Source organism: Vicia villosa, linkage group LG6, assembly GCF_029867415.1.
Source record: "Vicia villosa cultivar HV-30 ecotype Madison, WI linkage group LG6, Vvil1.0, whole genome shotgun sequence".
NCBI classification, from domain to species: domain Eukaryota; kingdom Viridiplantae; phylum Streptophyta; class Magnoliopsida; order Fabales; family Fabaceae; genus Vicia; species Vicia villosa.
The window spans coordinates 120,263,929-120,278,613 of NC_081185.1; the positions used below are offsets into that span (position 1 = coordinate 120,263,929).

At 33.5% G+C, this 14,685-nt stretch overlaps 1 protein-coding gene across 1 annotated transcript; it reads right to left on the minus strand.

The window, feature by feature from the left end:
- Nucleotides 1–2,341: 2,341 nt before the first annotated feature.
- Nucleotides 2,342–6,833, minus strand: LOC131612218 (uncharacterized). Its single transcript, XM_058884022.1, has 11 exons — nucleotides 6,567–6,833; nucleotides 5,815–5,910; nucleotides 5,422–5,506; nucleotides 4,656–4,777; nucleotides 4,517–4,541; nucleotides 4,340–4,423; nucleotides 4,221–4,250; nucleotides 4,017–4,122; nucleotides 3,663–3,727; nucleotides 3,528–3,579; nucleotides 2,342–3,423 (listed from the first exon to the last, which is right to left on the minus strand). Exons 1-9 carry the CDS (start codon nucleotides 6,654–6,656, stop codon nucleotides 3,664–3,666), a joined length of 702 nt encoding a protein of 233 aa, XP_058740005.1. The 5' UTR covers nucleotides 6,657–6,833; the 3' UTR covers nucleotides 2,342–3,423; nucleotides 3,528–3,579; nucleotide 3,663.
- Nucleotides 6,834–14,685: the final 7,852 nt, after the last annotated feature.

Consider the following 14,685-nt stretch of genomic DNA (forward strand, 5'->3'; position numbering starts at 1 on the left):
ATATTTAAAGTTAAATAATGAGATTTAAATGTGTTGCATTGAATTATAATATGTCATTTCATTATTTTTTGTTTCTTGACTTATATAGATGTTATAATTTTTTTTGCAATTTTTTATTTTGATAATTTGAATTTGCAATTTGAATCATGCTCATAAAAAGGCGGGTAGACATACTAGGGGTGGGAGCCCATAAAAATTGTTGATAATGTGCGTCTGCAGAAAAAAAGGCGGGTAGACATACTAGGGGTGGGAGCCCATAAAAATTGTTGATAATGATAGTACATAATAACTACATTATCTCAATTTTTATTTATTTTTTTACTTTTTATCAAGAACTATATTTTTTCAGAGTTAAAATTTTAATCAACAATAATAATTAATTATCTCTAATATTATTTTAATTTTTATCCAACATAAATATCATCATTGAAAACAACTACAAATTGATAAATTAAATTAATATTGATATGATAATCATCATTGAAGAAATTATTTCGCTTAATTAATATATATTTTAATATAATTCTTTAACCATAACCATATTATATTTATTTAATATTTATACCGACTTTACGTGACCCGTGCGGGCGCACGAGTCCTTTACTAGTTTTATTTAAAAAATAGACTACATGCTTTTTTGGATAAACTAAAAACCTATAGAAAAAGTATTTCAGGTTTGCGCCTTCATTTCTCAACAACTATACCTTTTACTTTTATTTTTAAAAAAAAACAACCCATTGCTTCGGTTGAACAAGCAATCTATGGGAAATGTATTCCCACGGTTGAGTTGCAAACTAATAGAAAAAGCTTCATCTACCCCCTTAATTGTCCAACCTAATGGATAGGAAACCCCTAATTAATGTTAATCATTATTCTTCGATTTTTTGTCTAATTAATAAGAAAAATCTATCCATAACTTATTTCTAGAACATAATGTTATTCCATTCATTCACAAAATACAATCAAAACTTAATGAGCCCTAAACGTAACTTCATCTTCTATTTCGAAACTTCATCTTCTTCACTAAACGAAACTCAAAACTTCATTTCTCCATTAAACAACTCCAAAATAATATTTCTTCTCTAAACTAGTTTTGAAACTTCATCTGCTCAACTTGAATGCCATTACTACCACTCAAAGCAAAAGGATCGAAACTTGAAACAAAGGAAAGGGAGCAAAATTCAAATAGCAAGGAAAAGGAAACGAAACTTGAACCTAAGCTTCATACACCTTTGTCTTTGTCTCTTCATCACGTTTTCTTTACGTAAATGCTTTCTCATGCATGTAACTTAGCATTAATGTTAGATTTTTCAATTTTTTGGTGTAGATTTATTACAATGTGAACTAACCATGTTTTTATATTACAATATGACTTGGCAAAGTTTTGAACTTAAAAAGGTTTTCAACGTTTTGTTCATGCATGTAATTTAGCCTCTCTTTTTTTAATGGTACGAAGAAGCGGCCATTACGGCCCACCTGTAACGGACATTACGATTGAATTTCCCCAATGACAAAACCCCCACTCTCATTAAATTTGTGTAGATTTGTGTAGGCTTTTCATTTGTGTAGTTTACATTTTAATTATGATTCTATTTGTATTGAGTTTATTATTTATTTCACTATATTTTATAGTGATTGATGAATTTGATTCTTCTAAAGTTAGTGCAACATCAAGTGAGTAAATCAAATTGTTTTTATTCAAAATGCATGATTCGTTACTTATGATATACTTGTAATTTCCACTCTTAATTCATTGGTAGACTTTTCTATCTAAAGTGATTTCATGAGTAACTTACCTATTTCAATAAATGATGAGTCATTCATGCTTAATTGGAACAATGTTTGTCAAGTTAAAAAAATTATTTAAATTTACAAACATAACCTACTAAAATAATTCAAGGCTTAAGTCTGGTCTATAATTTGTAAAATATTTATTTTTAAAATTGAGTCTGATCTTTTTAAATATCTTATTGACCTATTAACCTAGATAATAGCCTATTTCATTTAAACATTTAAATAAACAATTTAATTATGTTTAAATAGACTAACTAATTAAAAAAAAAAACAATGAGTCTAAATATTTATTTGTATTGACTTATCTGAATTTTCCTAATAACATAAATATTGTGAACTATTTTATTTTTTAGTATTTATGAAAACAATTATGACATTTTTCATAAGATTTTTTAATATAAATATATCAAAATAACTAAACTTTAATTTTATATTTTAATTCAAAATACAAAATAATAATAATAAATTTATTCATATTTATTTAAATATCCTAAATTGGTTATATCAATAATAAATGTATTCATATTTATTTAAATAGTTAAAAAAAAATTTGTTTTTCTATTGCATGTAGCCTAATCTTTTCATCTAAATAGTCTTTAAAAAAAGTCAACTTTTTCTATAGGTCATATCCCCAGGTAATTGACCTAAACTACTCCCACCCCTTTCTCCAACCATTAAACTTTATAAGCTCCAAAGATTATAATGAAGCTTAGCACACTTTTAGATCCCATTGGGGATGTTTATTAAGGATGCTTTATATTGCATATATTCTTACCAATGAGCAACAGAGTCAAGCTATAAACAGAACTTCTCTAATCAAAGTTCAATCCTAATCAAGCAATAGTATCCAAAAAGATTTGGCCCTTTGTATTTATTCCTTCATCTGTATATATATTTCAACTCTTTTTGTGTACAGTGACATAAAAACGTATCAAATCAAAGGAAGGAAAATAAAAGCAAATCCAGACACACAGAACAGAATAATGTTGATATGACCCAATATTCTTTTCACCTCTATCTCATAGCAAGGGACAACCATGCATGTCTATAAATATAACCCCAACTGTATATTTCTTTATACATAAACTAAGATTGATTGAGGAACTTTCATGTTCCCTCAAAGGCTTCCAGTATTCATTCAGTCATATATTACTTGAATGCTGGAAGGTTTTGTAGGAACTTGATAGCTTCTTCTATGTGAATATTGAGTAATAAGCCTATTCATTTTATAATATTTTATCTATCAGCTTTTGGTTTTCCCTGAGACCGACTGTCATCCTAAGGTTTTCGGTGAATCAAAACACTCTGAAACAAAGTGATGGATTCTCCTTCCTTTTCTTCCTAACTCAGATACAGAGTCTTAAAGTACTAAGTTGTATTTCACAGAGTATAAATCAGCTTCAATAATTCGACTCATGAGCCAGTTTCATATACAAAAGCAATCATATACCAAGCAACCCAAATATAGGCTGCAAAGAATGATGTCATGGGAGTAAAATGGAGAGAGTAAACTCCCAGCAGTAAAAAAATGCATGTCTAGAACAAAAAAAAAATCAATATACAAAGCATAAAAATAGAAAGAGTCAAGGTCATGCTAGCACCGAACTGCTTGGATACTAATTTCCCAATCTGTAAATGTAAAGAACAGGAGTTACTAAGAATGTATATTTATTGGTGCATAGATATGAAGAATTATGTTTAGATTTTAGATAGGAGAAATAGGAAGCACTCACTTTTCATACGACAGTTGTCAATGTCTTTACATTCTTTACGCTGAATGGTTATCTGCCATCAATCAATGCATTTTTAACCGAGGTGGTTATGGAAATAATTGTATAGAAATCATGTCACAGAAGTTATAGATTTACCTCATGATAATATGACCAGTCCAAGGTACAGAGATGCGCAAAGAAATACAAATGATATCATCCCCCTAAAAGTGGAATACATTATAGAAAGGAATGTCAATGATGAATAGTTAAAAACAAAATTAGTGCATGCTAACTATTTCACTATGCCTCCTACTGCTATACTATTACTAAAGCTTCAAGAAACTTCTTACAAAATCGAAACACGCATCATAAATAATGGGTTTTATTTATTAGAGAATAATGCGTGTTAAAAATATTCCAATTTCAATCATATAACTAAAACCAGTAAATTTTGGCCCAAAAGGATTTATTTTTTTGTATTGAAGTATGTTTCCATAAGGCGAAACTCACCAAATAACTCCCCATCCAAAACCATTACAAGGGCATGGGCAGACTTCCGCAAACTTCTCAGCATCACTAGAGTTGACTCTTCTAGATATTAAATCATCATAAATATCTACACCATACAAATTTCAATCATATGATATAAGCGGCGTCAAGATATTTGTTATCCAAATTGAAAATAAAACTTTTAGAAGATGGTTGAAAGTATACCATAAACCGAAAACAAACTGTTCATCACACCTGAAAACAGAATTTTAATTAGTTGTCCATACATTTCAAAGAAATAATCAAACTACTTGTAGGAGAAAGTTAAGAGGATGGGAACATACCAATGAAGAGAATGACATAGCGAAGGATATGGACTTTTGTTTTCTCTTGCAGAAGCCAAACCACAGCAATAAAAATAATAAATCCTGATATTCATTGATAAAGAAGCATAATGTCAGAAACCTTGATGGTATATTCTTTCGTTGTTGACTTTATATTTGAGAAGATAAATCACTCACCAATACAGAGTCCTCGGAGTGTCCACTTTTTGGACAAAAGTATGTTAATAAGGCAGAGAAAAATGGATAAAAGTCAGGAACAAGTATATTCAAAAGATTTTATAAAACAATTTCATTTCTGCAAGTATAAGCATCTTACGTTTTTAGCAATAAAGAGCACAATAACCAGAGCAGCAAGGAAGCAACCAGCGGCAATCCTTGCAGTGAGAATATTTGTGGAAGCAAGAATCAAAGCCATTCCCCAAAATGATGAACCAAGATCTAGAGGAAAACATATCATAAAAATGGTAGATCCAATTAAAAAGTGCTCTTATCAAATTCAAATTATATGCTTTTATGGTGTAGGTGTATGTGCTTCTATTCAAGGTTTGTAACATTGACATATCTATCAAACTCATTATTCTCTGGCACTAGGCATGTATGCAACTTCTCGTCAAAACCATAGCTAACTATATAAGCTAACTAATAGCAGATGAACCTATAGCGGATAACTTAGTTGATAGAGGATAAGCTAACCGATTGAATTTGAAGTGTTTAATAAAATTAGCAGTTGAACTAACTGTTAAATATAAAATCACATAAAAATATATTTTTATGCAATATTTAATGATGGTAACAATAGGAGGAAAAATGGTACACTATTAGTTCAAATGCTACATGAAATAACATTTGAGAAAATGCTATAAGTTATCGAAAAACTACTATAAGTTTGTGAGGGAAGAACTGTTATCAAACAATTATATTTTGACAATACTAGCTTATACGCTATAAAAACGGTTTGACCTTCCTAAACAAAGTCTGCATTCATCGGATGGTGCATAAATAACTAACACATAAACACTCACACAGATACCCAAACACAGAAATATAAACTGAATGAAAGTTATGGGAGAAAAGTGCATTACATCCAGCCGGCAAGATCACCCAGTATATTCCACCACGCGTCTGTGTCACCCCGCCCTCGTTTCCATGAACCTGGATACCCTCCACCTATTGGCATCAAACTAACAATGATTCAGAATGCAGAACAATGAGATAACAAGAAAACAACTTGCAGCAAAGTCAACTTGTGAAACTTTTCAGTTTTAATGTAACAAGACCATTGTGACCCGGTCAGCAGAAACCCACATAATGCTATTCCAAAGTTGAATGTATTTAAAAAAAAATGCTACACAACTTCACTTTTTTTAAGCATGCAGCATTGATGCATTAACATGATGTTGCAGACGAAAACAATCATCAAGAGTTGTCTACTTGTATCAGAAAATAGCATTAACCTCCTACATTTACAGTCTTACCTTGCCACAAGTGAGCAAACAGGCAATCGCATGACTCGCTTCGTGCAGAAACACAGTGATGAGCTTAAACGGCGTAAGCAGAAAAGTCCTCCATAGCTATTATCACCACAACAAAATATTAGCATAACATAACAAAATCAGTTGTATAGCCACTGTGATACATGTCATTATACCCAAAAACAAAAACAAAAACAAAAACTACATAACATAACATAACATAAACATCAATGGTTATTTAATCCAAAAAATATCTGAAACCTCATTGTCTTAACCAATAACAATTCAAATAGGATTTTACAAACTAAGGAGCTTCTTTTGACAAAGTCCATTGTCAAATGTCAAGTCAACCTAGTTAATCAGTTCAAACAACCAAGTAGTATTTAGTACTAATTCAAATTAGGTCATCCAATAGATCCATCAACCAAACTTTGATCTAGTCACAACTAATCCAAGAAAAATTCCAAACAAAAATGCCATAACATATAAACCTCTTAGCTATCCAACCGCGCGATTCTCTCATGAAAAATTTACAATTTATGAAACTAAATGAAATCATATAAAGTAAAACATAGATTGCATTATGATTTACTACAATTCAAATCAATTAACAGTAAAATAGGATCATTAATTATGAATTACAGTAAAATTTGAACTAAATCCTCAATAATTAACTATAATTCAAATACCTAAAGTAATCATTTTTCCATTCTGGAAGCAAGAAAGAAAAATGGGTGTAGAGAGAGAAGTGGTACCAGGAGGATGACAACGGTGTAAACACCAACGAAAGCAATGAAGAGCTTCTGGTCGTGATCACAACAGTTCTTAAGCTCCCAGTTTGGCATTGTTTGCTGTGTGATTAAACTGCAGAGATTGAAAAAACTGAACCTTTCAAGAAGAAATTGAGAATGATTTTTTGTTTTTTTTTTTAAATGAAGAGGTTTTTTTTTTTTTTTGAGTTGGTGGAAAAGGTAAGAGAAAATGGCAAAGAAAGATAATTTTTTGCTTAAAAAGAAAGAGAAATGAAAATAAGAGAAAGAGAAATAGAGTAAAGATTTTTGTACTATTTGATGGGTTGGGTAAGGCTTCGTCTCCAACGCGTAATAGTAAAGTCAAATTAAACAAATCAGTCATTATAGTTTTCTGTTCAACAAATTTCGAGAAAAGTACTAGGATTTTATATTTTTATTGGATTTGAAATTTTAAAATTTGAATGATTATTTTATATCAATGTTTTAAAAAATCAAACTGATCGCAAAGTATTGAGTCAATGGTAGGGATATTAAACATAAATGTCTGCCCTCTTTAATTTCTCTCTACAAAACTCGTAAAATTATAAGATGAGGCAGGAGCGAGTATGGTATAGGGCGCGACTTTTAAATTTAGGTCGGTCCTACAAAAAAAATGAGGGTGGGGCGAATCCACATGTACTATTTTTAGTATAAAATTGTAAAAACGTATACTAATGCATGCATCAACTAAAAAATCCGCAAAAAAAGGAGTAGATTGTGCGAGCATATTATAAAGTGTGGGTCTAAAATGTTGATCTGTCATGCGAAAAAGTGCGGGCAAAATAGGCAAGCACAACGGACCGGATTCGTTTTGTCACCCCTAATCAATTGTCAGGTCGTACGACTATTAACGCGGTCTTTATTGAAAATATGTTATAATTTAATACTTAGAAATTCAAAATATATGTATGTAAAGAAATAAATATGTTATATATTTATTAGTTTTTTATTTGTAATCGAAGAAGTTATCATTGTTCTATAGTAGAACAAGAGTTGATCAATAAATGAGGAGGCAGAGCTTGTTGCGGTGAACATGAACTTTCGATGTGATAGAAAATGGGCTGACATGCAAGATTAGCACTACAACGCTCAAGTCAGTTAGTGAGTGAGAACCGATACTGAATGAGAATGGATTTGAATACCTGTATGTTTTCCTTTTTAAATAGGAAGAGCGGTTGGCGATTGAAAATGTGGAGTGAGATGTGGATCGCGATCATTCGTTAGATAGATCGAGATGGTCAATACAACTCTCAAACATGGAATTGTTTGTTCTAAGAACAAATAAAGTTTACATGCTTAGCGCTTTATTTCTAAGGAATGTCACTCATTCGTGAGGGTGTTTTAGACCAGGCTTTGATTGACGTTGGGTCCTTCATTTTACTAGGGAATGTTTCTCCCAAATGGAGATAAGAGGATATGTAGCAAATATGACGGGTGTGTTATCCCTTTTCATGAGTGCTTATTCTCTATCGTAGGTTTATGTCTTCCTTTTAATGAGTTTGAAGTCACTGTTATGAACCACTTAATGATCTCTCCTTCATAGATACATCTGATGAGCTAGGCATTTGTTAAGGTTTTCCAGCATTAGTGCAAGTACAAATGGGTAAGACCGTCGTGATGTTGTTCTTCCATCTCTCCAAAACTCAAAGTATACCAAATTATGCACACGATTTAGGCTTTCTTTCTTTGAGGCAGAACACGATATTCTCTAAGACCTACTCTAAGAGCATGTAGAATTTTAAGTAATTCCTCTCCCTGGTTCCTCGTCTTATCGAAGAAACTCACGAAGAGATCTGTAAACTAGAACATGGTCCTCCACTTGTGTGCAAAGATTTATTATGTAAGTACTAGAGTCAAAGTCACTTCTTGACACGGCGGGATCCTATGTGTACAAGGAGGATGGCTTGTCTCAAGAAGAGTTATACTTGAAGAACAAACTTGTGGTCTTTTCCAAGGAGCTTGGCTAGGTCAGTGGTATCGTTCCACCCGGAACGGTGTTAAAAAAATGCATGAAAAGGTTCACTCAGACCTGCTGGTTGGTGGATGTTAAATTAGAGAAGGAAAGAAAGTCCATTTTTGGTAAGTTCCCTAAAAATCCCAGTTTTCTTGAACTACCATTCTTGTGACGTCTCCCTTGTTTGTGATGTAGATGTGATGAAGAGTAAAGAAACAATGTGGCATATGAGGAGGTATCTTCAAGCTATCTCCCTTCTTGCAGGCGTTCCTAGTAATTTATCTATCAGGGAAGCTTCTACCCTGTGTATAACTGTCGGTTCAGTTATTGGTTAGGTTGTTCGAATTACTCCCTTCTCCCCACATCCCCACACTTAAATAAAACTTTGGATTTCTCCTAATCGTACTACGATAGATGATGTTTTACCTCCTCCACAGCTAGAGGGCAAGGGATTTCTAAATATCATCCTTGAACTTAAAGAACTTCAGATTGAGAGGTCATTTTCTAAACATCATCGACTCAGATCTTCAGGACGGCAGGCTTCGGTTTGAGTTTTGTCACCTCCCGTGCTACTAGATCAATATGGCTTGGGAACAATTTGGGAGTTCAAATCCTCCGTTTCTGATGAAGATTACACCAACTTCCTGAATCTTTTTGAGGAAGCTCAACATAGGTAATTAGAATAGTTAGCTTATCATACCCACTGGATTCGATCGTTCTGGCTTTCGAGGTTGTTGAGTTGGGGAAAATCTTCTTCTCTTATTGTCTTCGATAGGAGATGGACTTAAAGAACAGGTTGATACCCTCAATGTTGAGTGTAATCAATACTTAGATGAAATCTAAGGGGCTTCCAACTTTTTTATTGCTTTAGAGGCTGTTATAGAGCCTTTTGAATATCCCGACACTCTGGTCGAGAAGGTGAAGTTACATGCTTAGGAAGTGATAGAGAAGAACGATGCTTGGTTTCTACTCTAACATCTTTATCAAAGATGGAGGTCGCTCTAGATGAAATGAATTGGCCTTTAGATCTTGTCCAGAAAAATATAGAAGATCTAGAAAAGTATTTGAAAGAACATCAAGTAAATCTTGAAAATTATAAACAAGGCCCTAGTGAGAAGCGCCTCGAGAATCTTGTTTGTCTAAGAACTTGGCCAAATCTATAGAAGAACGTAACTTCATTTCACATGACTCCTTTAAAAGTGCTTTGAAACAAGTGGAGACTTTTAATCCTATTATAATGATCTCTCGAGAGCAAGCTCGTCTCGATCAAGGTATTGAAGACGGAGGGAGGTGGTTTCCTTGGAGGATTAGTCTTTTCCCCCTTTTTTGAACGACTTGATTATGCCTGGCATATGTAAATCCAATGGATAAGTAATCTTTGTCATTTCACTCCTGCAATATATATATATATATATATATATATATATATATATATATATATATATATATATATATATATATATATATATATTAGTTTGTATCTACTCATATTTTACATGTTTTTGTGGTGCTCCTTTCGGTGCCCAAGTTCGTTTCTATGGGACGTACATTTTTCTTTAAGATTTTGATCGAATTTTGTTGGATTTCAATAGGAGTTGTGCTCAGCCAAGGGTTGATGCCCATTCCCTATCCCTAAGTGAAAACCAGGTTTGAGGTTGACGTATAACATACTCACCACTGCATGTGAAGTGGCTAGCTAGCGAAAGGGGGTGAGCTGGTATTTGCCACTTTATAGTTTTCTTTCTTTATGTGTGTGAATTTGCATTGTGGGTTTGTTATTGCTTTATTCATACGCCTGTGGTGTTTGTGATAACACCCCTGAGTCTTAGGGATGGGGCATTGATCTCTTTTGGTCGTACCTTGAACTCATCGTCACCTTTCATAATCACAAGAAAAAGAGATAGTTCAACAGAAATTTATTATTTATTTAATCAAACAAAAAATTAATTATAGTAATGTGTCATTGATTTTACAAAAGAACTGAATTAAGATAGTCATGCGACATAACCAGAGCTTATTGGTCACAGGTAACGAATTAACTGGATTTGACTTCACTCAGAGCAACCACTTGTACTCGTCCAGTCAAGATGATCTACCTTACCTGTAAGAGGCCAGATAGCCATGTCTTGCAATTACCTGACTAGGGAGGCTAAGTTGATCTTCACGGCTTTGCCTTTTCCTTTTTTTATTCTTCCACAAAGCCTTATAAATCCTCTTTGAAGGATAGAAAAACACTTAGAAAGGGGGGTTTGAATAAGTGTGACTTTAAAAACTCTTAAGATAAAAACAATGAACACAAATATTTTTATCCTGGTTCGTTGTTAATGAAACTACTCCAGTCCACCCCCTTAGAGTGATTTACCTCAACTGAGGATTTAATCCACTAATCAATCTTGATTGTAATGGTTTTCCACTTAGATACCCTCTAAGTCTTCTAGAGTATACTGATCACAACTTGATCACTCTAGGAATTCACCACTTAGAAACTTCTAAGTCTTCAAGAGTCTACTGATCCAACTGATCACTCTAGGAACCTTTTACAATCAATGTAAAATAAATGTTACAAGAGTATGAATTGCTTCTAAGAAAGCTATAATCACAACTGTGATATTTCTCTTAAGTTCTAAGCTTAACACTCACTAAATATTACAATAGTTGTGAGGTTGAAGATGAAGTTTGTGAGATTTGAATTCAGCAGCGTTTCAGTAAGTTTCACAATAGTTGGTTACTGCTTATGATCAGAACTTCCATATTTATAGGCGTTTGAGAAGATGACTGTTGGGTTGCATTTAATGCTTTGCGTGAATAGTACAACGCTGCATTTAATGTTTCACACTTTTGTCAACTACCTCGAGCCATGCTTTTGCTGCTTTTACTGACTTTGCCTTTTGTAGCTTCTAACGTTCCTTTTGTCAGTCAGAGATTAGAATTAATAGCCTGTCATCTTGTACTTGCTTCTGATCTCAGACTTATGAATACAACGTTTGAATAATCAGAGTCATTCAGCTCGGTGCAGAGCATCTTCTTGTCTTCAGACTTTGAAGTGCTTGAGCATGATACCATAAGAACTTCAGTGCTTCTGCTTCTGATCTCATGTTCTTCAGATGCTTCATAGACCATGTTCTGATTCTGCTTGACCATCTTCTGATGTCTTGCGAGAGCATGTTCTGATGTTGCAATCTTGAACCTTCTGAGTCAGTGCTTCTGAGCGCTGAATTGTGCATACTCTTTATGTATTTCCTGAAATAGAAAATGTAAAGGATTAGAGTACCACATTGTCTTATACAAAATTCATATACATTGTTATCATCAAAACAAGAATATTGATCAGAACAAATCTTGTTCTAACAATCTCCCCCTTTTTGATGATGACAAAAACATATATAATTGATATGAATTTGCAATCAAAATATCAGATGACAAAAGACAATTACACAGATATAGCATAAGCATATAATCAGAGTGTGTGAATATGTCTCCCCCTGAGATTAACAATCTCCCCCTGAAATAAATACTAGAAGAATTTATAACTAAAAGACTTCCCTGAGTATTTTTCATTTCAGCAGAGACTTTCACTTTGCTTAGAACTTCAGAATATTCAGAGCTTCTTGCTTCCATATGACAGCTTCAGAGCTTTGAATTTCTTCTTTGTTGTCATAGCATGCTTGATTGTATCAGAACATTCTTGAATGTATCAGAGCATCAACGGAGCATCTTTACATCCTGAAATGTTTCAGAACATACTAGACAAAAAAATATCCGAGCATGAATGTATCAGAACATTCTTAAGAAAGAACATGTATCAGAGCATTTAAGAGAAGAAAATGTATTAGAGCATATTCTACAGAGAGAATATCAGAACATTCTTCTTGCTTCTGATCTTGAAGCTTCACAGCACTAAGCTTGCTTCAATTTTCCTAGAGCATGCTTCTTTATAGAATTGCTTTTCCTCATGTATTTGCTTCTCATGTTGAGCTTTTTCAGAATATCTTCAATCCTGTAAAAAAATCTCAAAGACATAGAACTTACAGATAATATTAGGAAATGTTGAGACTTAATCCCAGCAACTGATATAATAAACCAAATCAATTATCATGTTTCTCCCCCTTTTTGTCATAACATCAAAAAGCAATAAAAGATTCAGATGAAAAAAGACACATATGGTGAAGAAAATAATGATTTCATTGATTAGCAAAAGATATCAGAAGTACAAGAGGGATAGAAGCAGATGCAAGAAACAGATGCATAAAACAAGAAAACATCTAAGACCAAGACAGACTACGACTAGCCTAGCTTAGAAGCTAACTTGGCCAGAAGGTTTTTAATCTCAACAGTGCTTTCTGTCTGCGTCTTCATGAAAGATCTGAACTCATTGTGAGTATCCTCATGCTTGTCCAGACGAGAAGCAAGATCAGCTTGATTCTGTTGAAGAGCCTTCATGGTGTTTATCAACACAGAAGGTCCAGCAGAAGAAGCTTCACAACTATTGTCCATAAGAGGAGGATTCTCAATAGCAGCATCGACCATGAGTCCATTACTAAATTATGCTATGTTTTCATAAAACAAGAAAATAAGAGAAATTTGAGAAATAGAGGAGAAAAACCTAATAGAGAGAGATGGAGAAGTCATGGACAAAAGCATTTTCGTATTCATGGTGCAGCCATCACAAAACGGGCCATAACTCTCTGCTCGTAGCTCCAAATAAGGTAATTCTCGAAGATTCGGGTTCTACACAAAATTTCCTTCGATTTGATATATTAATTAGTGTCAGGGAGGTTCTCGATGAGGGAGATAAGATAGTTTGAAGATTGGGGATTCTTGCTGAAAGTGAAGAAAAGAGACTTACGGGTCTGATGGAGAAGAAGGGGAAAAGTCCAAATTTTTGGCTAAGGTAAGGGGGACTCTCCATTTAATCTCTATTATCGTGTTGTGAATGATAATGTTAATTAGGAGTATTGTTTAGATCAATAGGTTCTATGTTCTGATTTTACTGTTGTGTTCATCCTTGGGTTGAAATCTATGACTGTTAATCCTTAATAACTGAGTAGAATTAGGCTGTGATGAGTAAAATCGAATATAGGGTCATATGCTATTGATGTTGGATGAATCTTATGCTGTTTAGAATGTGGAATTTCTGGTATGAGACCCAAATCGCAGGTTGAAACAAATGGATTCGCGAAGAAGACGAATGGGTAAGTTGCAGGTTTTTGGAACTGCTGACCATTCGCGTATGGTACGCGTATGGGGGTGGTGGTACGCGTATGGTACGCTCCCCATTGTGCACCAGAATTGCACCTTCTGCTGAGACGCGTATGGTACGCGTATGGCGAAGTGTTGGTACGTGTATGGACTGTTGATACGCGTATGTGCGTGTTTTGTGTGGAAATATGATTCTATTCATACGCGTATGGCCAGTGTGAAATGCAGATTTTTGCTGTTTATGAATTTTAAAAGTTTGATGATGAGTAACTTTTGAATTGATGATCTGTTTGGAATGATGTTTGAATTATGATGATTAGAATGAGATAAATCGTATGATTAATTAATATATGATTTTATTGAATGATGTTAATATATATGAACATGCTTATGATGATGATGATGATGATGATAATGAAATGAGTATAAGATTATGCTACTCGTAAAATGATGATGATAAAAGTATGTTGTATATATGTTTGCATGCATTCATAACCATTTGATGAGGGCTGAATCCTAATGATGAGAGGATTCAGTGAAGGGCAGGATTCCTGATCGGTAAAATAGCAAGTGTACTATTTTGCCCCTTGTAATAATAGGTAAAATTCCCCGAATGTCGATCTCAGGGACTACGCAGGAATAATGAGTTCAATGCAAGGTTCAATTAAACAAAAACTTCAATGGGGTTTTGTTTGGTAATTATAACTTAACGTAAAATAGAATAAGCAGTAAATGAAATTGACTTTGTAACAAATATGAGTAACATGCTAGGGATAGTGGATGATTGACAATGTAACAACTCTGAAATTTCTACTGCAACAACTTATTTTAAATAATCAATTACCGGTTCTTAAGGTTGTTTGATCCTAAGTCTTTAGTGAAAAACGTTTGATCCTTCATCCTAAACCCTAAGTCCTTAGAGGTTTACAA